At 46.3% G+C, this 22137-nt stretch overlaps 1 protein-coding gene across 1 annotated transcript in view; it reads right to left on the reverse strand.

Annotated features, from left to right (window-relative positions):
- Positions 1 to 22137, reverse strand: part of NELFB (negative elongation factor complex member B) — a 411812-nt gene that overhangs the window by 160133 nt on the left and 229542 nt on the right. Inside the window, exon 11 of the mRNA XM_069609721.1 lies at positions 1360 to 1501. Coding sequence (XP_069465822.1) covers positions 1360 to 1501 — 142 coding nt within the window. The remainder of the gene's footprint in view (positions 1 to 1359; positions 1502 to 22137) is intronic.

The raw sequence follows: 22137 nt of genomic DNA on the forward strand, positions 1-22137 counted from the left end.
CCACCACTGGGACATGAAAGGGCCGTCAGGGGATTTCCATAAGCGGGCGAGCACAATTTTCCCTGCTAGAAGACATTGATTCAACAGTTTCGCTCTGATCCTGGAGCGTGGATAAATCCCGGGGACCGGGACCCCCAGCAAGACGGGCTCGGGCTCCAGCGGGAGAGTCGTCCCGCTGATCTGTTCAATAGTTGCCAAGCACAGTTCCAAAATTGCTGGATCTTTGGGCATGTCCACCACATATGAAAGAAGGAGCCCGGTTGGCCACACCCTCTGCAGCAAGCTTGGTCCAGCCGGGTGTTCATATGATGAAGCCTGAGGGGGGAGTAATACCACTGCAGCATGATCTTGTAATCCTGTATCCACATTCCCTATTGGTGACACAGGGGGATGAGGAGTGTGTTCGGGCCCAGATATCCACCCAGGTCTGGCCCTCAACCGGGTGGCCCAGGTCGGCCTCCCACTGGGCCATACATCTGGTTTTTGAGACCAGGAAGTCTCCCAAGAAGCGCTGATATAGCGTGGTATTTAATAATCTTGAACATTCATCTGTAAACTACAACAAGTAATAAATGATTGTTAATTTCATTAACCTGTCATAAATAAGGTGAAACTAACTATGGATGTATTGGATGTATGTGGATTCACAGAGAGTCTAACCTGTAATTAAGTAAACACTATTACTAAAGACCATTATGGACAAGTAATCTATATACATAAATTCCTTGCTAAAGCAACGAAAGCCAGTTACACAGCTTGTATCCGTGTCAGTATGCTGGGTATCACAGAGAATGTGTTCTTCCTCTCAGTGTTAAATCGCTAGTATTCTAACCTGGTACCAAAAGATAAACATATGTCCTGTCATTGAGGTGGCCTGTTGACCAGCACCACCCTCACCCATATTTGAGTGGCCCAAAATGCCATGGGGAATTCTACTCTTCTCCCCCTCGAGGATGTGAGTAGGTCTAAGTCCCTTACTCATACTTCTTAGTGTAAGGGTTCTCATGGCAAGCACAGCCGCATACTCGTTACTAAGTAGAAGGGACGCACTCTGTTTTTTCACTATACCGACAAGAGCGACCCTGACAGATTTGCCGTCTGCGGCTATCATCGCCGAAAAACCATAATTGACCTCCAATTCTGGGGGAGGTGCAGAAGGGGAATAGAGGGTGGAAATCTCAGAGGGGTTTGGATTCAGAATCACTAGAGAAAAAGGATAGCGATTCAGTACAGGGAATGAAAACAGTATGAGGAGTTTCCACCAGAGCAACTGGAAAGTATTTTCTGCCCAGTACAAACTATGTGTTATTAATATATAGCACAAATAGAGTATGAGAGGAGGAATGAAGGAACGCTTACCTTGCGATAGGAGTGAGGAAGAAGCCATCAAACAGGCCGGTGCAGAACTCTTCTGTACCAAATTCATCTGCCACCAATATAAGGTTACTGGTGAGTAAGTGCAGAAATATGTCTGTAAACGCGGCATCATTCAGTGTCTCAACTGTAAAGGACCATACAAAATGCACATACTGATCAGCTGACTAAGAAATGGACACAAAGTTTTATGCACCAAAACAAAAACTGGCCAGTTATGGACATTATCAGTACATTGTTTTTACAAGTTTACTAAGATTTTCTTTAGAACAAAATCATGGGGTTTCAAATGCACAAGAATAATTAGATACACGGGAGGTATGTTTTGTTAAGGAACTTAACAAGGTCATTGAGCAACACATTTAAATCATCAACTATATTGCCATACTCTAAACACTAATGCCCATCAAATGGGTCTCCAATCTGCTGTTATCGCTAGTCCAGTTTGATGGGGGGAAAAGGGCATTTCACCATGTAATATTTGAGAACGCCAGAATTAACTCTATAAAAAAAAAAAAGGTAAACTTACATTTTTTTTTTAAAGTAATACACAAAGGGGACTGGCTTGAGGATTTATTATCGGGCTGTAATACTCAAATATATACAAATACCAAGTGCTTCACACAGAGCTTCTCTAGAAGGGCATCCCACCCCCTCTTTGTGGAAGCAACGTTCTACATGTTTCCTATGCTCAAATAGGAAGAGCTATAGGAAAACCATTGTGTACTTTACCAGCAAATGCCCAATTGACTATTCATAAAAAGCCTTTACTCCCAAATACCCCACAAACAATCGGGGATCATCTCTCTTCTAATGCGCCAGTTAATTTGGCTATCTAAATATTTAGACACAATTAGCAAAGAGGTACATTCATAAATAAATGAGAATATCCAAACCTCTGTGTTAGGACAGTTATTATAAAGTTCAACTAAGGGCTTAGCAAAACCATTCAACTGAGGCAGTACAAGACTCCACTCTTAGTAGAAGGTTGTACCACCTGGGTATAGGGTAGCGTAGACAGAGCAGCCAGGCTTATCTTAGGCAGGAGAGAGGGCTGCAGAATCAGTACAAAGAAGGAACAAGTTACTTACCTGTAACTGTTCTCCAGCATGGGTCTGGCATGGATTCACATGCTCATGAATAAAGAATACATAGCAGTACACACATGCACAACCACGGGAGGTGGCAAAGCTCAACATTAAACATCTCAACATTAAGCATCTCTTACCTCCTCACCAGGCTCACCTTCAAGCGAAGAGGTTGCGCAGCACTGCCTGGCCAACTCTGGACTCCTCCCTGGAACCCCTGTCAATGCAGTAGAACTTTGTGAAGGTGTGCGTCGACCTCCACGTAGCAGCCCTGCCGATGTCAAGCAGGGGCACACAAGACAGGAAAGCGGTAGTTGCTGCGATCGCTCTGGTCGAATGGGCTCTCGGACGGCCGGTCGGTTTGCCAACCGGTGACAATGGGTGAGGCAGCCAGAGAGCCACCAAGTTCACATACAACTTCAGTGCTCCAGCCACATCCAGCGAGTGCAAAGTCCTCTCAGCCGGTGACAAGGGCGTCGGGAAGAATACAGGTAACACCAAGGGCTTGTTTAGATGAAAGTCCGACGGCACCTTTGGCATGAAGGAGGGGTGTGTCGGTAGCACCACCCTCGTCTCGTGAAATGTCAAATAAGGTGGTTTACAAGAGAGGGCCTGGATCTCTCCCACTCGTCGTGCGGAGGCGATACCACAAGAAAGGCTGTTTTTCAGGACAAAAATTTCAGTGGCACCTCATGCATAGGCTTGAACGGTAGACCCATGAGCCTAGTAAGCACCACATTGAATTCCCACGCCGGAAACGAGCGAAAAAGTCCTTGGACGAACACCTTGACCAAACGATGCAACCATAAGGATGATCGTCCAAGAGATCTGGTGCAGCGGGAGATAGCCGCCAGATGAACCCTGATGGAAGCACGGGCCAGTCCTGCCTTGGCCAACGACAACAAATATGGAAGCACCTGCGGAGCAGTGACTCGTAGAGGATTGATCTTCTGAGTATGGCACCAAACGGCGAACCTCTTCCACTTGTACCGTAGCATTTGAGGGTAGATGAAGCTCTGGCCTTAGCGAGCACCTCCTTACAATCTGCTGCGAGTACGCAGCCCCCAAACTCTAGTGCTGCAGGAGCCAGGCCTTCAGGTTCAGCGATCAAGGGTCGTGGTGCAGAATCGCACCTTCTTTCCTAGCTAGAAGATCTGCGTCCGCCAGAAGCTTGACTGGAGGGGACGCTGACCTGTCCAGAAGGTCCGGGTACCATACCTGGCTCGCCCACGCCGGTGCGACGAGGACCATCCTGCACCGGTACCGTCTGAGTAGACCGACTAGTCAAAGCAGCGACGGCAACGGATGGAATGCATATAGAAACAGGCCGTCCCAGGGGAAAGAGAATGCGTCCCCCATGTCCCCGGCTGGGGAAACCTGCTGGCGAAACTCCAGCACTTGGTGTTCGTTGCCGTCACAAAAAGATCAATCTGGGGGTTGCCCATCTGCGGAACAGGAGATCCACTTGGTCCTGCCGAAGTTCCCACTCGTGGTAAAAGTGAAGCTCCCTGCTGAGAGAGTCGGTGATGGTGTTCTTCACTCTTGCTTCTTTGTGGAGCGCCAGGGATCTGGTTCCCCCCTGCTTCCAGATGTAGAACATTGTGGTGGTGTTGTCCGTGAAGACCCGTACCACTTTGCCCTTGAGGGACGGAAGGAAGGAATTGAGGCCCCCAAACACTGCCTGCAGCTCCAACACGATGTGCAATGGCTTCTACTCCGGTAATCACAGGCTTCTTGCATGAAGACTTCTGGAATGCGCTCCCCATCCTTCCAGGGAGGCGTCCGTCGTGACCGTCTCCTGATGAGGTGGGATCTGGAAATCCGCACCTGCGGACAGATGTGCGTGCACTCCCCACCAGCGTATCGCTTGACGGAAACTCTCGTTGAGGTTGATCTTGTCCTCGAAGCTCCCCTCTACTTGTATCCAGTGGGCGTTGAGGAACTCCTGCAGCGGACGCATCCCCAGCTTGCACAGCCGAATGAGGTAAATGCATGATGACATCAAGCAGAGTAGAGACTTGATGGATCTTACCCTCGCGACCTTCAGGGCCAACAGCCTTGGTACCTTGCCCAAGATGGCTGCGATCCTTTCCTCCGACGGAGATGCCAGGCTCGACACTGTGTTGAGTCGGGCTCCCAGAAACCGTGCGTCCTGCAATGGCGTCAAGGAGGACTTCGCAAAGTTGATCGAAAACCCCAGTTCCGACAGGAGTTAGACCATCCTCGTCGTGTGGTCGACGGCGATAGCTCTTGAGTTCGCCCGGATGAGCCAGACGTCCAGGTACAGATACACGTGGATCCCTCGTAGACGTAGCTGTGCCGCCACCGGTGCCAGGCACTTGGTGATCACTCGTGGTGCCGACTTCAACCCGAAGGGAATGTTGTCCTTGAACCACGAAGCGTAGGTACTTGCGATGTCCCCTGTGTATGGGAATGTGGAAATAGGCATCTCCCAAGTCCAGCAACAATAGAAAATCCTCCTCTTCCAGCTGCTCTACCACGTGCAGAAGGGTCACCATCCGAAACGTTTGGGACTCGATGTACTTGTACAGACGGCGGAGATCCAGAATGGGCCTCCAACCGCCGGTCTTCTTTCTGATGAGGAAGTAACAAGAGTAGACTCCGGAGCCTCTTTGAGACGAGCTTGATCGCCTTTCTTAACATGGCCCGTACCTCAAGCAGCAGCTGTGGGGCGTGGTTTCTCTGACGGACCACAGGTGGTATCCTTGGACACTTCCGTTGGAACTTTAGGGTGTGTCCGTAGGCAAGAGTGTCCAGCACCCAACGGTTGGTGGAGATGGTCTTCCACACGCTGACAAAGTTTGCCAGCCAGCCTCTCACCGGGGTGCACGGCAAGGGCCCATTTCCACGGCCAGATCAATCTTGTTTCGATGTTGACGCGCCACCTTGGGTGCCTTGGCGACGACATCCACTTCCAGACTTGGTGCGGCCCCTGTAGGTCTCCTGGCCCAATAAGCAGGGGGTGGGGGGTCTGCCGGTAGAACGAGACACCTCCTTTGAATTCTTTAGAGGAACTTTGGGATTTCCCTCCAGAAGCTGCCATTGCTGAAGCATGCCTAGGGCATGAGCAGTCTCAGTGTCTGCTTTGATGGCCTGGAGAAACTCGTCCGCAGTCTTTCCAAACAAATTGCCCCTGTCAAAGGCTGTTGCCCATTTGGCGGAATCCTGTGTCAGCAATGTCCGTGGCCCGAAGCCACCTCGCCTGCCTGAAGAATCGGCAACGCCTCAGCCAGCTTGTCATCGGGAAGGAAGTACAGGAGGGGGGCCATCTTGAACCAAACTCCCTGTCGTAACGCACCACAATGGTGAGGGCGTCAGCAGCCTTGATGGTCGTTGCTGCCGACGAGATTACTCTTTGCCCCATGGCATCCAACTTCTTCCGCTCACCGTCCGGGGGGGAGTGGGGGGGGGTGAGGCCGCCGACAAGGATGAGCCTGAAGACTTCTGCTTGGCCGCCGCAGAAACCACAGAATCTGGAGACAGCTGGGAACATAAACACTTGGGCGCAGAGTCCGGCATTCTGTACTTCTTCTCATAGCGATCCTCTTTGCCAGAGCCAATGAAGGGTTCTTCATGAGGGACAAACCCTCGTCCCAAATGTCATCCAATAACGGGATCGAAAGTACGGTCTTCCTCTTCGCCTCCCTGAGCTGGTAAAGGAAACCCTCTTCTTCTCCTCCGGGGCGAGCAGGAACAGCTCTGAGGCCCTGGAGATCATAGCGTGGAACAAACCAATATCGTCGGGAGGTGAAGATCTGGCCGATGAAGACGGGAGATCCCCCAGGCTGCCTTCGTGGTTGTCCGTGCCAGTGCCCGCCGTTGCCGTGTCCGGTTCCATGTCATCCCTCGGTGGGGGAGAGGGAGGCGAGGGGTGAAACGGCGGAGGGGAGGTGAACTCTCCTCCTCTTGGGTGGTGGTTCCGCCAATGGCCTCGGACCCGATGGCGGTGCCGCCGGCGTAAGAGGCATCCTTGTCCGGATTTCCCAGCACAGGGTATGCACAGCCGTAAGGATGTCCACTGAGATATCCCCAGGTGGTTGCTGCGGTAGAGGCAATGGGGACCGGGGCGTTTGCGGTTAGGCTGATCCATTCCATCGTCACTGCCCAGTTGCTCCTCGTCTGACTCCTCTTAGTCGTCGCCATTGCCCTCATCGTCGCACTCGTCGGGACTCCCCCCGTAGCGCCTGCTGTCGACGCATCTCCCCTCCTGAAGGACCGGGAGGCTGGCAAGCTCTTCCTCTGAGGAAATGTCAGTGCCCTGGAGGACTACCGTGCCCCCTCCTTCTCTGTGACCAGGGGAGATGGTTTCAGTGAAATGATGGGCATCACCTTCTCCTGAGTCTTCTCGAATGGGCTGGAATGAGGACTCCCTCCTGGCAGGCACGAATATCCTCACCTTAGGGGCCATGCCCTGCAAATCCACCCGGTGGCTTTCGCGATGGACGCTGCTACTACTTCGATGGAAGTGTGGGTCTTCGTCTGATGCACCTGAGCCTTTGTGGTCTGGACCGCGTCCGCAGCCTTCACCTTAGGGGAGGGTCGTGACCCCGCTCCCCCTTGGCCTTCTCCGTCGGTCCGGCCGGGGTCTTCTCCAAAAGCTTACCCGGATGGTCTGATTTCCTCTTCTTTGAAGAACCCAAGTGTTGGCTCGTGGTTGAAGGTGCTGGAGACGCGGAACTCACGCTGGCCGACAAGGAGCCGGTTGTAATGGCACTCCCGGAGGCAGTGGACTTGCGGTGCTCAGCCTTATGTTGGGCCCCCGCAGGAGTGGCGCCCTCAAAGGTCTTTGAAGACCGCTCAGCTTTCTTCTTCTGGGCAGGGGAGGCATGCTGCCAGGACTCACCCAAAGCAGGGGCCTTGGCTTGCAGTCACTCGTTGAGGCGCTTGTGTCGATCGGCCCGCGTGCGCAGCACCATCTCCCGACAAGCCACGCAGTCCTTCTCCACATGCGTCTGGTCCGAATGCAGGCAGTAGAGGCACAAGGAATGTCCATCGTCCGAAAAGATGTTCCCTGGGTTGCAGCTGGGGCAAACCTTGAAGAGAGGCGCCAAGTCCTTCTCCTTTGCCATATACACAAGGTGTAGGCCTTGAAGAAGCTTCTGGAATCCTCCAAGAAGTAAATTCGACGAAAATCCGCCCTTGAGCGGCGCTGAAGAATCCAAAAACGGGTCCCTGTTTGGAAAGTTAATCGGTGGAGCTGGAGGTTTGATTGACCGAAAAAATGCAGTAAAAGCTTGAGAGCTATAGCATGAGGACTCCCAATACTTGAACGTGTGGTAAAAATCTGAAGATGTCTGCCAGAGGAGGCACTTAGGTAGAGGGCAGTCATTGGCTGGGGGCAGTATGGCCCAGAGACCAGTGATTGGTTGTTAGGAGAAAGAAAGTTCAGAAGTGTAACAAACTGATTTTTTCTTTACCGAGGATTCCCAGCCTGGTGACGGGGAATATTCATGAGCATGTGAATCCATGCTGGAGAAATTGCAATACAAATGGTCCAAAGAAACACTGACGCACTATGTATTGTAAAAATACATGGTTTATTTAAATACAAGTAAGCCAAGATAACCCTTGGGAGTAATAAGTACTATCACAGATCATATAAACACATTATCAAAAACACAACACTATGCTTGCAGGTACACAGACCGACGCATATAAACGGCGGAGTCTGGCAGAGTCTGAGGAGTGACCAGGAGTGACCAGTACCTCTACTATTTCCATTTTGTGGGAGTGACTTTGCTGCTTCAAAACCTGCCTCTCCCCGCGGAGCGGGCGCGGAGTCTGGCAGAGTCTGAGGAGTGACCAGGAGTGACCAGTACCTCTACTGTTTCCATTTTGTGGGAGTGACTTTGCTGCTTCAAAACCTGCCTCTCCCCGCGGAGCGGGCGCGGAGTCTGGCAGAGTCTGAGGAGTCCGAGGAAGTCAGTGGAATTCGGGACTCTCCTCTTGGCTCCTGGTTCACCTGTTTTTCTGTTCCATCTTTGCATCATCGTCTGCTGATACGATGCGAACAAACGTCACTACGGTGCCGGCGAAAGGATTGACTGTGGGCGCTTCTGTGAAGACCCGAGCCCAAAGGAAGCGTGCTCGTGATCCGGTATGCCCCGATTCGGAACGTTCGTGGCTTTCAGCGGAGTCTTCAGAGGCGCCCCTAACACCGGCTGCCGTCCCCGTTGATCGTGTCCAGCTTCCGAATGAGGGGGGGCTTTTGTTGCAGCCGGCTTCAAACTCGCCCTTTACAGTCATCAACGAAACCACAGTAAGTGTATGTGTGGCTGCCTCCTAGCGAGTGGACTTTGAATGTTCTGAGCCAACGGGAGGGGCGGCAGGGAGCAAGCGGGGTGAGGCTGTGGTCGATCCATATGAGAGACACTTTACATCGGATTTGGTTCCCGCTCAGTCCAGCCCAGCCGATCACAACACACTCTCCTTTAAACGGTTTCCCGTTCCAAAATACACATGATGTGTCACTCAATAAGTGCGCCAGTTCATACGGTGCACCAACAATCCCGGCGGTCATAGCCAACCCGGCAATAGTCAACTTGGCCATAGTACACTTCCTTCTTGTATTTTACAAAATGACAGCTGCTCACTGCGACAAGATCCCGTCTTAACCCAAACGCCCTCATGCTCACTCACCAGCGTGACGACTGGTGCTCAAGCGTGCCTCACGACCTCAGGTACTAGTGACATTGTATGTCCCTCCATACAAAAAGAAACAAGTAGTAGTTCCCCACGCATAAGATTCTACAGTGCACATGAGAAACTGGTACCTTCGCCGGCATTGCCTCTCAGTACGCTGCATGAAGCAGGTTCCTATAATGCCGTGTTCACATACAATGAAGCGGACGAACCGGCACATAGTCTGGGTATTGAGTCACTTACCCGTGCCTCTTTTGCAAATACTGAGGGGGAGAGGGTATCTACCCTCCAAGTGAAGGACTCTAATAACCGTAGAAACTCCTTGGAAGTCGTCAACAAGTTGCTAACAGATCTTAAGCACCTGAACAAAAGCAGAGCGAATAACTCGGCAACAAAAGACTCTTTGCCGGGTGCCACAGCCTCAGCGGGAGGGTCTTCTAATCTTGTGGCTGGTTGGTCCTCACCTGCACTGTCTGGCAAAAGCCCCCTGCAGAGTTCCCCTACGCATAAACTGGAGGAAAGAGGAAGAAGAAGTCGCTCTAGTTTTTCACCAAGCATCCATTGCTCACAGAGGCAACTTCCGAAATTGGGAAGGGTCGACTAACACACTGCAAAACCAACCATCGACCATTCTGCATCAATGTGTGGATGGGCCTTCAATTGTGGAGACACGCTCTGACTATATGTCAGATTCATCCTCCTCGGACTCATCACTTATGGAGCGCCCATTCCCAAAAATCAGACGCCTCCCCGTGAGCAAAAGGCGACACACCGGTCTCACTATGGACAGCACTGGTAATGAACACCCCCATACCAAGTTTGAAAGATCTCCAAGCCATCATTATGTCATCAACAACAATAGCTGTGGCTCCATTCCTGAAAATGTATGAACATTTACACGACAGTCTGAAAGACCTGACAGCTCTAATTCTTGGTATGAATACAAAGATCTCTGAGATGGGGAATACCCAGACGATTCTAACGAATACATCACTGAGCACTAATAAACAGGTGGAAATGGCGCTGGGTGCTTTAATGGACAGCAATAAAAACACCTTTCTGGACAGAAAACTACTGGCGGAAGTGGCGAAACAGGCTTTGAACCTTTTTCAACAAAAAGTTGATAACTGCGGTCAGAGTGGAGTAGCTGAAGAGGGAGGTGTTCTGACCTCTCGAACCGCAAACAACCCTGTATTCCGCTTTCCCGTCCGGATACCTCTAGCCTCATGTGCTCAGATTGCGGCGGCCACTGCTTCAGAACTTGAAAGAAATAAAGACATAATGGCGCGTTCTGAAAAATCTGTTCCCGTTGACTGTCAGGAACAATCCACGCTGTCGCCTGCCTCTGCTCCACGTCTTGCAGGACCGCAAATGGCCGCCCATCTCCCTTCCATCTGTGACTCAAACACACCTCTGTCGACTAACTTCCAGGATATCTTCCTGGAAACCCAAGCTGCTGATAATTTGGCTCTTTTGGATCCTCAAATAGCTGCCCCTTCTGATCTAAATCGTGGCTTAGGCTTAGCTGTGGTGGGGCCCGTTTCTGCACAAAAACAAGGATATGATGGTGCCTCGGCAGTGTATGACATATTCAAGCTTTCCAAGACTGACTCCACCACAGGTTCGGGTGACAGAAACTGCAGAGGCCATGAACTAAAAAAATCAAAAAACATGCCTATGAAAAAAAGGAACCGTCGTAACGATTCCAGGAAATTCTTGAGAAACCTGAAAACTGTGAATGTAATTATTAACGAAACTAACCTGAAAAATAAAAATGTCGTACCTGATCCCCAGTCAAATGATGTTGCCACCGAGTTGGTCCAGTCCACTGATCCCATAATCGATTTATGTGGCATATCTGAGGAGTTGTTGAACACGTCGGTGTACGAGGATGCAGTGGCCGAGGATCTGGCTGGGGCTGAAGAAATTAATACTGCATCTGTCAGCCTCCCTGAATCGACCCAGTTGACTGACAACACACCTGTTCCCCCGATTGCAGCCTGCCCGCAAATGAACAACCAGGCCGGGCCAGGGTCCAATCTATCTGGCCTAAATAACATTCCCCCTCATGTGCCACTCCAGAAGGCAACCAGAATTGTATCACTGTGTGAAGTCAGCGGGCCAATCATCACCTCAACGGATGACACGGTTTTTGGTTCCAAAACTTTCATGACGCTAGATGAAAAACGTCGTAAGAGGTGTGATCACTTTAACAAAAGCCTTCGCAAAACAGAAGACTTAGGGACCCAAGTTGCTGTTGATCCTTGTAGCAACTCATCATCGTTGGTGGTCCCGAAGCTCGATTCAACACGCCTTTACCCAAGGGAGACTGTCCCGACTAAGTCGTCACAGTCTAAGGCTAATGGATTACCGCAATTTAAAGCTCCATTGAAAAAGTACCTTATAAATGATTCTTCCAAGAATTCGCATCTGAAAAATGATTCATCTTACCATCAAGTACTTTTGGAACGAATTGATTCTGCAGACGACCTAATAATGAATCGCCATAATGTCCTGTGGCTATGCCATTTGGTACCAAGTCTCAGGGCAATTGAATCTGGTGACTTGAAAATTGTTGAATTTTTTGAAGAAAACAAGAACGACGCAGTCATCTTGCATGTCCAGTCTAAGCTCATAGTTGATACATTGCTCCAAGCTGGCCCGGTGCTATTATCTCTCGGTTTTGACATTTCGTTAGCCCCTACACGTGTTCCAACTGAGGTCTTGAATGATGTTGTGAACCTGGCAGAGGACGGAAGTGCCTATAAAAATCCTTCAGCACGCCCGAGTGAGCGTGGCTCCTCAGCTCTCCATCTAAGCAATCTCTCTCCAACACAGAACATTCGGAAGTCTTTGAGTGGAACCTCCAGCCATAATAACATGAAAATAACAATACAAGGAGCTAGCCAAGCGCATCGGATTGCAGACCTGCCTGAGACTGACACGCCATCTAGGGCGAAAGGAAACGATTGGTCCCGGGTTGCTGAAACCCTAAATAACACCACGTCATGTTAACGCCAGGCCTTCAAACGACATAATAACCAAAAAAAAATATACATTGGGATCCTGGAACACCAGGGGCTTTAGTCACCTGTTTAATTCCACCTGGGCCGACGAGTTAGATCTCATCTGTCTACAAGAGACATGGCTATGCGAAAAACCAATTCTGGAGGGTTTTGAAATCGCCCATACTTCAGCCATCAAACAGACCAGAGGCAGACCAATGTCGGGTCTCCTAGTAGCCGTCAGGATTAACTCAGGGCTTCGGATTCTGAACTCAATTGACATCTCTCCTTATATCCAAGTGACTACGATTGGAGATGGAAGCCCCGCTATTGGCCCGACAACCAACCTCTGTATTTTCAATCTTTACTGGAACCATGGGGCAACCGGAGCAAAAAACTTCATAGACGAAGTTACCAAGACTTTGGATGAGCACATGGAATCTGGCCACCTATATGACTTGATCATCTGTGGCGACCTTAACATCGATTGCCTTAGTCATTCAAACGCACCAGGGCTCAAGAAGAACGTCAACACCGTAGAACTTCATCTGACAACTCAGTGGTGTCTGGAAATGGAGCTGCGGGACTTGGTGATGCTGAATGGTCAAACCCTGGGCGACATTCCCGCAGCCCCAACTTGGAGACGAGGGGATTCTAGCTCTACCTTAGATTATATCTTTGTATCCAGTAGGATTCACATGAGAACGACCGGCTTGTCTGTCCAAACAATGAAGCACAGTGACCACGATATGGTGGTCTTGTCATTTGTGGCAAACGGCAGAACGCACCAGGATCATTGGGCCTTCCCAGTGAGAACAGGAGCCGGTAGGATTCGTCTAAATCTAGATCCTACTGAGTTGGGCCATATTTTGTTGAGTTACCAGCTGTCCGAATCCTTGGAATATAACCATCTTTTAACCCAATACCAAGAATTCAGAACTCTCACGGGAAACAGCCTATTTATACCGAAACACAAATTTGACCTCCAGGTGCAACAACGGAAACGCCTTCTACGCTGGCAGTTAAGAACGGCCCGCAAACAGTTGCCTACTGTTGCCATTGGTCTTGTAAAAAAATTCAAACAAGGCTGAATTGGATTAAATCTCACAAGTGCATTATGATGCAAAATGACGCAGAGCTTATGCTATCAAAAATGAAGAGCTCCAACTCTGCTGACTACTGGAGACTGATAAACGACAATCTTGCTCCACAACATGCTCTTCAGGCTAACCTGGTCTCTGAGTCCGAGTGGGTATCCTTCTATGCCGACCTCTTCAGTAAAACCAATGAGGTCGATGTATGGACCCCTCGTGTCCTGTCACACTGGGACCTAGTATTCGATCACAAGGACATTCTTAGAGTCATCAAGAATCTGAATAACTCAAGAGCTCCCGGTCCAGATGGCTTAACTAACTATACGCTCAAACTTCAGCCAGAAGTATGGACCACCTTTTGTGAGCTGTTGTTCAACAGGATTGTCAAATGCTGCGAGACCCCTACATCGTGGAAATCTGCAGTGATCATACCCATCTTCAAAAAAGGCGACCGTTGCAACCCAAAGGACTATAGACCAATTGCACTTCTTGACGTGCTGGGCAAGGTCTATGCCACTCTTTTACAACAAAAATTGACAGACTGGTCCACACATTGCAACCAGGTGGACCCTAGACAAACTGGTTTCGTCAAAGGGTTGGGCTGCGGTGTTAACCTTCTAATACTGAACTTACTGAAAATGGAAGCACTGCGATCAAACTCTAAAATCTATCTCGCACTGGTTGACTTGTCCCAGGCGTTCGATAGTATAAACAGAGATTTGCTATTGTCTAAACTGACCAAATGGAACTGTCCTGAAAGTCTGCTGTCCGCTATCCATGAACGCCACATGAACACGACCGTTAGAGTTCGTTTGGACCAAAAGGGTAATCTATCTGCACCCATTAACACCTCTCGAGGTGTCAAGCAAGGCTGCCCTCTTGCAGCAATTATATTTAACCTGTTTATATCTGATATCAAAGATGTTTTCAATGGACTACGCACTTTCCCACCTAAACTTCACGGCTCACATGTAGACTACTTAGTCTACGCAGATGACATCATTCTGATGGACTCAACCCTGTAAGGATATTTGGCGTGTTACAGCACAGAGTACAGCACTACTACACAGGTAGCAAACAGCACAGAGTACAGCACTACTACACAGGTAGCAAACAGCACAGAGTACAGCACTACTGCACAGGTAGCAAATTCTTTTCGCAGCACCACCACAAGGGTGCGGTGCATTGCTATATGGGTTACCAGATTAACAAGGAAAGACAGGCTATTCAGTCAAAAACGATTTTAACATATAAGATGCAAATCTATTTTTACAGTTAAAAGCACACGTGCTCATTTAAAAATGCACACTATTTTCACCTGAAATGCCTATGGTGCGAGAGACACATTTGAAAATTAACAGCTAACCTAGTAACCATTAACCTGACTAATAAAACCTTATTTAACATAACCCACTAATAAAATGTGTTCTCCACTGCAGAATTAGGCATACTCTGAAAACCATTTAAATGTGTGTGCAGATTTTTTTTTCTTCTCTTCTCTGCCTGATTCTCCGTGTTTTTGTGCACAGTAACTGCAGGAAGAAGGAAGTCAGATTTGCAACAATTGCAAATGTATAAGCGAAGCTATTGTTGAGAGTAGGAGGATGAGAGATGATGGATTTCATTGGGACACGTCATACAGAGGGCTGAGAGGAAAGTTTTAGTGGGCAGTAACGGGGAAAAAGACAGGCAGACATTTTTTCTGCACTACTGGGGAGAAGACCTGGCTGTGGGGCTCCTGACTGAATGCAGATTCCTGTGTCCTGCTGCAGTCGAGATTGGGGAGAGCTGAAAGAAGGACCTTTCCACTGGCTGAGGCATTCCTATCTGCAAAAGCTGAGAATTCCAGGCAATGACCCCGGTTTGAGAAGGCAAGCGTTCCTTTTTGCTGGAGTTAATCTTCAAGGGAGTCACATTCACAAAGAGAACAGCCAAAGAGAACAACTAAAAAGATAAGGTAATGAGAAGTGTAGGAGCTGAGTGTGTACGGTAATATGCAGTCAGTGTAGGATTCCTGTGCGTGTCTTAATCAAATACCAATGTTGCAATTTGAGTTCTGTTCTCCGCCACGCTCTTTGCAGTGTGTCATAGACAATGTTTTTACTGTACCATTTTATTTATTTCTGTAAAGAATGAGATCGTGTTTAAATGCAACTTTTATAATACAGAAAAATATTTGAAAACAGACGGGTGGTGTATTTTCTATTTACCATTACAATGCCGATGATGTGGGGAGATTTTTAAACAGTGCAATGGTCATTTTAAGACAGATGTGTGCATGTCAGAATCAGTATGAATAATTGTGAGTGACTGTAGCATAGCTTGTTGGAGGTACATGAGCCAACGGGAAGAGAGACTCTCTGAACATAGCTCCCTACCGTATATAAGGTAGTGGAAATTACCACAAGACTACCACATATAGCTCTCTGTCGTAAATAAGTCAGTGAGTTCGCCCATGGTGGCACACCAACACTATCACTGGAAAATGTGGTATTCCTAGAATGCAGGTCTGAGGTCTCTCTAGTGATCACACGAAAAATCTAAGCAAAGATAAGGGATTCTGGACATTGGGGCCACAAATAAAACAAGGGAATTATGCTCACCAAAATACCACCAACCACGTATACCAAATATGCAGGTCTGGGTGCTGAAATAATGCATGTCCATTGTATTATTGTTGCACATGGCCAAATCTGAATACAAAGAGTGATTATTGCTAAGTTATTTTTCGGCGGTAATAAAATACCGTCAGGCCCCAAATCTCCACAAAATACCCTACATATTTATGGTGCGTTGCAGGCCGGGAAAGTGATCATAGAGTACCTACTGGGCGTGGCAAGCGTGTCTCACACTGCCATTTGCACATTAAAGGGAACCCATTTTATAATAGCAGTGTGCCACTAAAAACGAATTTCAGAATGTCACAAAGGGAAACCACATTCTCAGATCTAGTGCAATATTTAGAGGCAAATTTATTTGCACATGGGAATTGGTCTTCGAATAGCACGTTAAAATGGAGTAACCGCATTCAGGGTGAGGTGCAGAAAGAAAAACTAGACAATATTTTTGCAGAAGGCAGCATAATTCAGGTCTGCCTTACAAGATTATTGAATGCAGCTGATAAAAGTGCAGAGAAAGACTGTTTAATACGGCTATGCGGCAAAATATGGTTTATTTTAAACAAGTCCCTGCGAATGCAAGAGAATGATACTCAGCTAATTAACAGGTTAAAGACTGAATTAGAGGGGGCAAGTAAAAATCAGGAAATGTTGAGAGAAGAATTGGATGTATGCCAAAAAGACATGCAATTAAAATGCAGAGACTTTGATACTCAGTTATCCAAAAGCAAGAAACAATTTGAAGATAGTGAGCAAGAATTGGCACACTTAAAAGCCTTAGTGGATCACATTAGGCAGGATAAAGATGAGGTTGTTTCAGAAATGCAGATTTTACAAAAAGAACATTGTGAAAAAGAAGGTGATCTCCAGAGTGCAGAACAAGAAATGATTAAAATGATTCAAGAAAGAGACAAGAGAAATAAAGAGTTCAATGAATGCCAAATGCAAATGTGCGATATGCAGGAGGTGATTAATAAAATAAGTGATGAAAATAATTATTTGCATGATGAAGCCAATAGACTCCTTAAAAAGTGTAAGGACTTAGAACAGCAAATGTGCATTCCCAGGTCCCAGGAGAGGCGGCAGGGTACCACATTCAATGGAGTGGAGGTGAATTCTAGCTCTGCCCAAAGAGCTAGTGCCCCAGTGACTGGGCCAGTGACTGAACTTGGTTGCAGCGCCCTTGGGGGATTTGATACTCCCATTGGGGGCAGCCACCAATCTCATACACCTGAAAACAGGATTGAATCACAAAATAGTGCAATTCCATGCATTGCAACAAGTAGCCCCATAAAAATAATGAAATCCATTAAAGCCCTGATCAAACCATTTAAAAAGGGAGGAGAATGCTGCATTGAGGATCACTTAGAAGCGGTGCATGACATTTTTAAAGCACTCCAGATACCTAGGGAACAGTACAGACAATATTTTCATTTAACTTTAGATGCCCCGACGGCCAGCATCATAAGGGGATTAAATGAACAGCAGAATATGACATGGCTGGAGTTTGAAAAAGAAATTAGGCGTCATTTTTCTCCTTTTCAGTCATTGCAGGAGGCAAAGAAAGTCGCGTACACTATTACTGCTGGACCTAATACATCCCCTCGCCAATTTTTACAAGACTTAAAAAGAGCATTCTCTCGCTTTGATGTATCTTTTGACTCAAATTCCAATGAGTTTAAAACTGCATACTTCTATGGGCTACAGAAAGACATCATATCCCAATTGGTCCGTGAATTTGACCGTGACAAGTCCCTTGAATGGATTGTACATCAAAGCACAAAGCTATATGAGGTACTCTATTGTCAGGGTAGAGAAAGTGATAAAATGAAAGATACTAGGCCTAAATCTAAAGAACCCTCAGCCACAGTAATGGAAATCAGGTCAGCCAAAATGTCCCTTGAGTCTGCTCAAAGTCAAGGTAAAAATAATGTGACACCTGAACAAAGGGGTAATCAACAAAGATCGCCATTTCCTGTACCAATGTTCCAAACACATGATCCTAGTAATAGAGAGAGCTACATCAGCCCTAGGTATTTAGGGGATAGACCCCGGGTAGGATATCGGCCTGATATGGCAGGTATGAACAATAACCAGAGACAAAATCAAGATCAAAGAAATGATGGTCCCTACCAGTCATTGGGGACACAGAGTAGGTTTGATCCCAACACCATGATATATGGTAATCAGGATAGGCCCCGATATGTGGATCGATTTACTGATAATGGAAATCAACATAGGGGCCAGTACCCACAATCTGAGAGACAGGACATGAGGCAAAACGTGAACTACAGTCCACGCCAGTACAATGATTCCGCACCAGGGGACTATAATCAAAGGATGGGTGCAACCCGCTCCCCTCCACAAATGAATCAAGAGTTCAGAAACCATCCCAACCGACATCAATCACCTGAGAGGTATCAGAATAGATCCAATCAGGGGAAAAACAACCAATATCGACCTAGGCCACAGAAAGAGGATCCTAGAGAGATGGAAAGGTTCCAGTGCCTTGAGGCCCAAGTGAAAATGTTAGCTGATTAAATAGGAAAGCTCTATACAGCGCAAAAACAACCTTCCAAAGAGGGGGCTGATGGCCATAGCAATGACCGGGGGGCTTCCGAAAAGTGACTAAGTACTCATGATAACTGCAGTGCCAAAATGACAGATTGCTCTGATATAATTTTGCATAACAACTCTGAGATGACTAATGGATTAAAAATGAAAGTACCAGTAAATGAAATTGTGATAGAAAGTGCAAATACTTCTAAAAAAGAGGTACGGTTTAGCTTAGAGCTAAATAAAACAGTAAAGATTTGCACAAATGATAAAGAAACATTAGGAATTCCAAAAGAACAAAGGAACAAATTTAAGAAAAATGACTCATGCATGGGGAATACCAGTGAACAGGGAGTAAGTGGGGATGCCATAGCTCCTTCCCTGGGCAAGCAAAACAATGACCAAACACGGACAGAAAAAGGAAATACTCACAAGGAGGGTACAAGTCAATCACCTGAAAAATTCTTTGAGCCACATATTTTTGAAGAGGCTGAAAGGGCTGGTATTACACTAAATGATCACAAATGCACAGAATTAAAAAATGACAAATTGCTGAATGATGTTGTTACACATGTTCAGTTGGAAGGTTGTAATGTGGTCTCTGATGTTACCCAGATGGATGGGCGAACAGTGGCCACACTCCAAAAAACCTCTGAACATGGAGAAATGAATAAAATATCTCGCACAGAAATGGGTAAAAAGGAGGGAAAAATGTCTTTTCATTTACCAATGTGCTTAGCCAAAAGTGAAAAAGACCTGAGAAAGGTGAGCCCTGAAATCAGTAAGAATTCACATTTCTTATGTGTATTAGAGGAAGTTGAGGACAGATATTATGCACCCATCACTGTAGAAGAAAAATGCCACACCTTCGCTATGATTGACACTGGCGCACAGGCCACAATTATGTCCAAGGAGCTGGTAAAGAGTATCAATGAAGGGAGGCCTCCACAGAGTCAGATCACAGTGAAGGCAAATCAAGGCCCAGTGCATAACTTTAATGGGGAGGAGGTGCCCATCATAGGTGTAACTGAGGTTGACATAAAAATAGGAAAGCACAGAATGAAACAAGAGGTATTGATCACATCTATTTGTGAAATTCCATTTCTGATGGGGACAGATTGCCTGAAAAGATCGTCTCCTCTCATAGATGGGGTGAATGGAGTGCTGTGGTCCTTAACCAAAAAACCATTGAGGCCTAAGAAACTAAAATCACAAAACAGCAATATAAAAGAATGTCACACCGTTGCCAAAACAAATGATGCTGTGGAGGTATATCTCCAGAATAGCTGCATACCTAGTGTCACTGTTATATTAATGTGTCAAGACAAAGATCAGAGCGACAATGAAAAACTACCTGTACAAATATACTTGGACCCAAGGAAAGATTGGCAGACTGCCATAGATGAGCACACATTACGTTTCTATTTAAAAGAGAAAACATGCAAACAGAATATTGTTCCTAAAACAGATTCAGAAAAACACATTACCACTCTGGCAGAAATACACATGGAAGATGAGCAACCATGGGTTCATGTTGGTATAAATGATTATCTTAAAACAATAAAAGCCACTTTAGCACTTGAACATGAAAGGAGTTTCATTAATGAGAGATTGTTGCAAAAAATTATGGAGAGGGAAGAAATCCCGAAATTTAGGATTAAAAACCAATATGTTTCTGGGTTGGACAGTCCAGACTTTGAAAACTGAATTGCAGGCAGATGCATGCTTAAAATTAGCATTGGGCAGAAAACAATTTACCATAATGTATGGATAGTGAATGGAGCACAAAATGAATTTTACATGGGCAATGACATCATGCACAGAATGTGTATGGTGTTAGATTTCCTTAATCAAAAAATATGGTCACGCCTAGGTGGTCCGGCACCTGAATTTGAAGACAAAAGAAGGGCTTATCATTGTGCACAACTGGTTCCTTATGCAGTCGAATTACAAATGAGGAAAAATACTATTATTCCTGCATTTACAAAACAGTTTGCAATAACACTGAAATGCAAAAATGGACAGCAGATGAAAGGCTCTGATGCATTTGTATGCCTGAATGAATCCATAAAACAGCAAGGCCTGGATTATGAATACATTCCATTGGTAGACATTGGTGAGGGATCTGTAAAAATCATGGTAAATAATAAAGGTTGTCAGGATATTCATTTAGAGGAAAACTCCCCATTAGGAATGGCCATACAAAAATCACATTATACGGCAGATTTAAATAACATGGTGATTGGGAATATTCCTGAAAAATATGTAGATGCCAAGGGCGAGTTGCCAGAACACCTGGACTCTCAGCCCAAAGGAATATTTAAAATTCATTCTGTGTATCCTTATGATTCAAATGAGACAGTGTGCTGCCATCAAGAGGATTGCATAATATTTAATTTAAATGAAAATGAAACAGGAAATCAGCCCATTGAAGTGGAAGCTGATATGCCAAAATATTTAAAAGTGGCAGCTCTACAAAAAGATACAGCCACACAGTTAGAGGAAAGCGCTGAGATTCCTTTACCAGAAAAGTTTCCAGAATTTTCCAGAATGGTAGAAGAGCAGATCTCCTTAGCGGATGCATGTGACAGCGATGAGGATCGAAACAATCTGAGGGAAATATTTATGGAGTTTAAGGATGTATTTGCAAAAGATGCTTATGATTGTGGTTTAACTGATTTACATGTGGCCACACTACCAGAAGGTTGTAGCAGAAATCCAGTGTTTGTACGCCAGTATAGACTACCGCTGGCATGTTTAGAATCATTGGCAGAGATTATTAAAAATTTGGAATCACGGGGAATAATCAGGCCCATTCATAGCACATCCAATACGCCTATTTTAGGTGTGTTAAAGCCAAATGGTCAATGGCGGCTGTGTGCAGACTTAAGAGAGTTAAATAAAAGAGTACCAGTATCTAGATGGCCACTACCATTCATTGATCAGGGCCTAGCTCAGATACATGGTTCAAATGTATTTACCACGTTAGATCTCACCTCTGGATATTGGTGTGTGCCATTGGCAGAGGAGATACAACACTTATTTTCCTTTACATTTGACAGGACTCAATATGCCTGGCTTAGAGCTCCGTTCGGGTACATCAATAGTGGGAGTGAATTTGGCATATTTTTGAGAAAGGCCATGCCGGATGCACCGGAAAGAGGAAAAATAGTTTATGTGGATGATGTCCTGATAAAAAATGAAAGCCTGAAAAGCCATTTTGATGAAATAAGACATATACTTGGCCAATTGCAGAAAGCAGGCGCCAAAGTATCTTTGCAAAAAGCACAATGGTGCAAGAAAAATGTGAACTTTCTAGGGCATGAAGTGACTGAACGTGGGCTAAATCCACAAAGGAAGAAAATAGAGGCCATACAAAGATTAAAAGATCCTAAAAATGTGAAAGGAGTAAAAAGTTTATTAAGGATGACAGGCTATAACAGAAAGTTCATTGAGAATTATGCAGAAATCACTCAACCATTGACTAAACTGCTTAAACTAAATACTCCCTGGAGATGGGAAAGAGAGCAGTCTGATGCAGTGGCTAGATTGAAGGAATGTCTTGTAAAGGCACCATGTTTAGCATACCCCATAAAGGACAGGGATTTCTTTATAGAAATAGGTTTTTCTGAACATTGTATGTCAGCAGTATTATCACAAAAACACGATTTGAATCACAAAACCATTGCATATGCAAGTAAGGCATTTTCCCAAGTTGAAATGAAATTTAATGAATGTG

The sequence above is a fragment of the Ambystoma mexicanum genome, chromosome 8, assembly GCF_040938575.1.
Source record: "Ambystoma mexicanum isolate Mex_15411 chromosome 8, UKY_AmexF1_1, whole genome shotgun sequence".
Taxonomy (NCBI): domain Eukaryota; kingdom Metazoa; phylum Chordata; class Amphibia; order Caudata; family Ambystomatidae; genus Ambystoma; species Ambystoma mexicanum.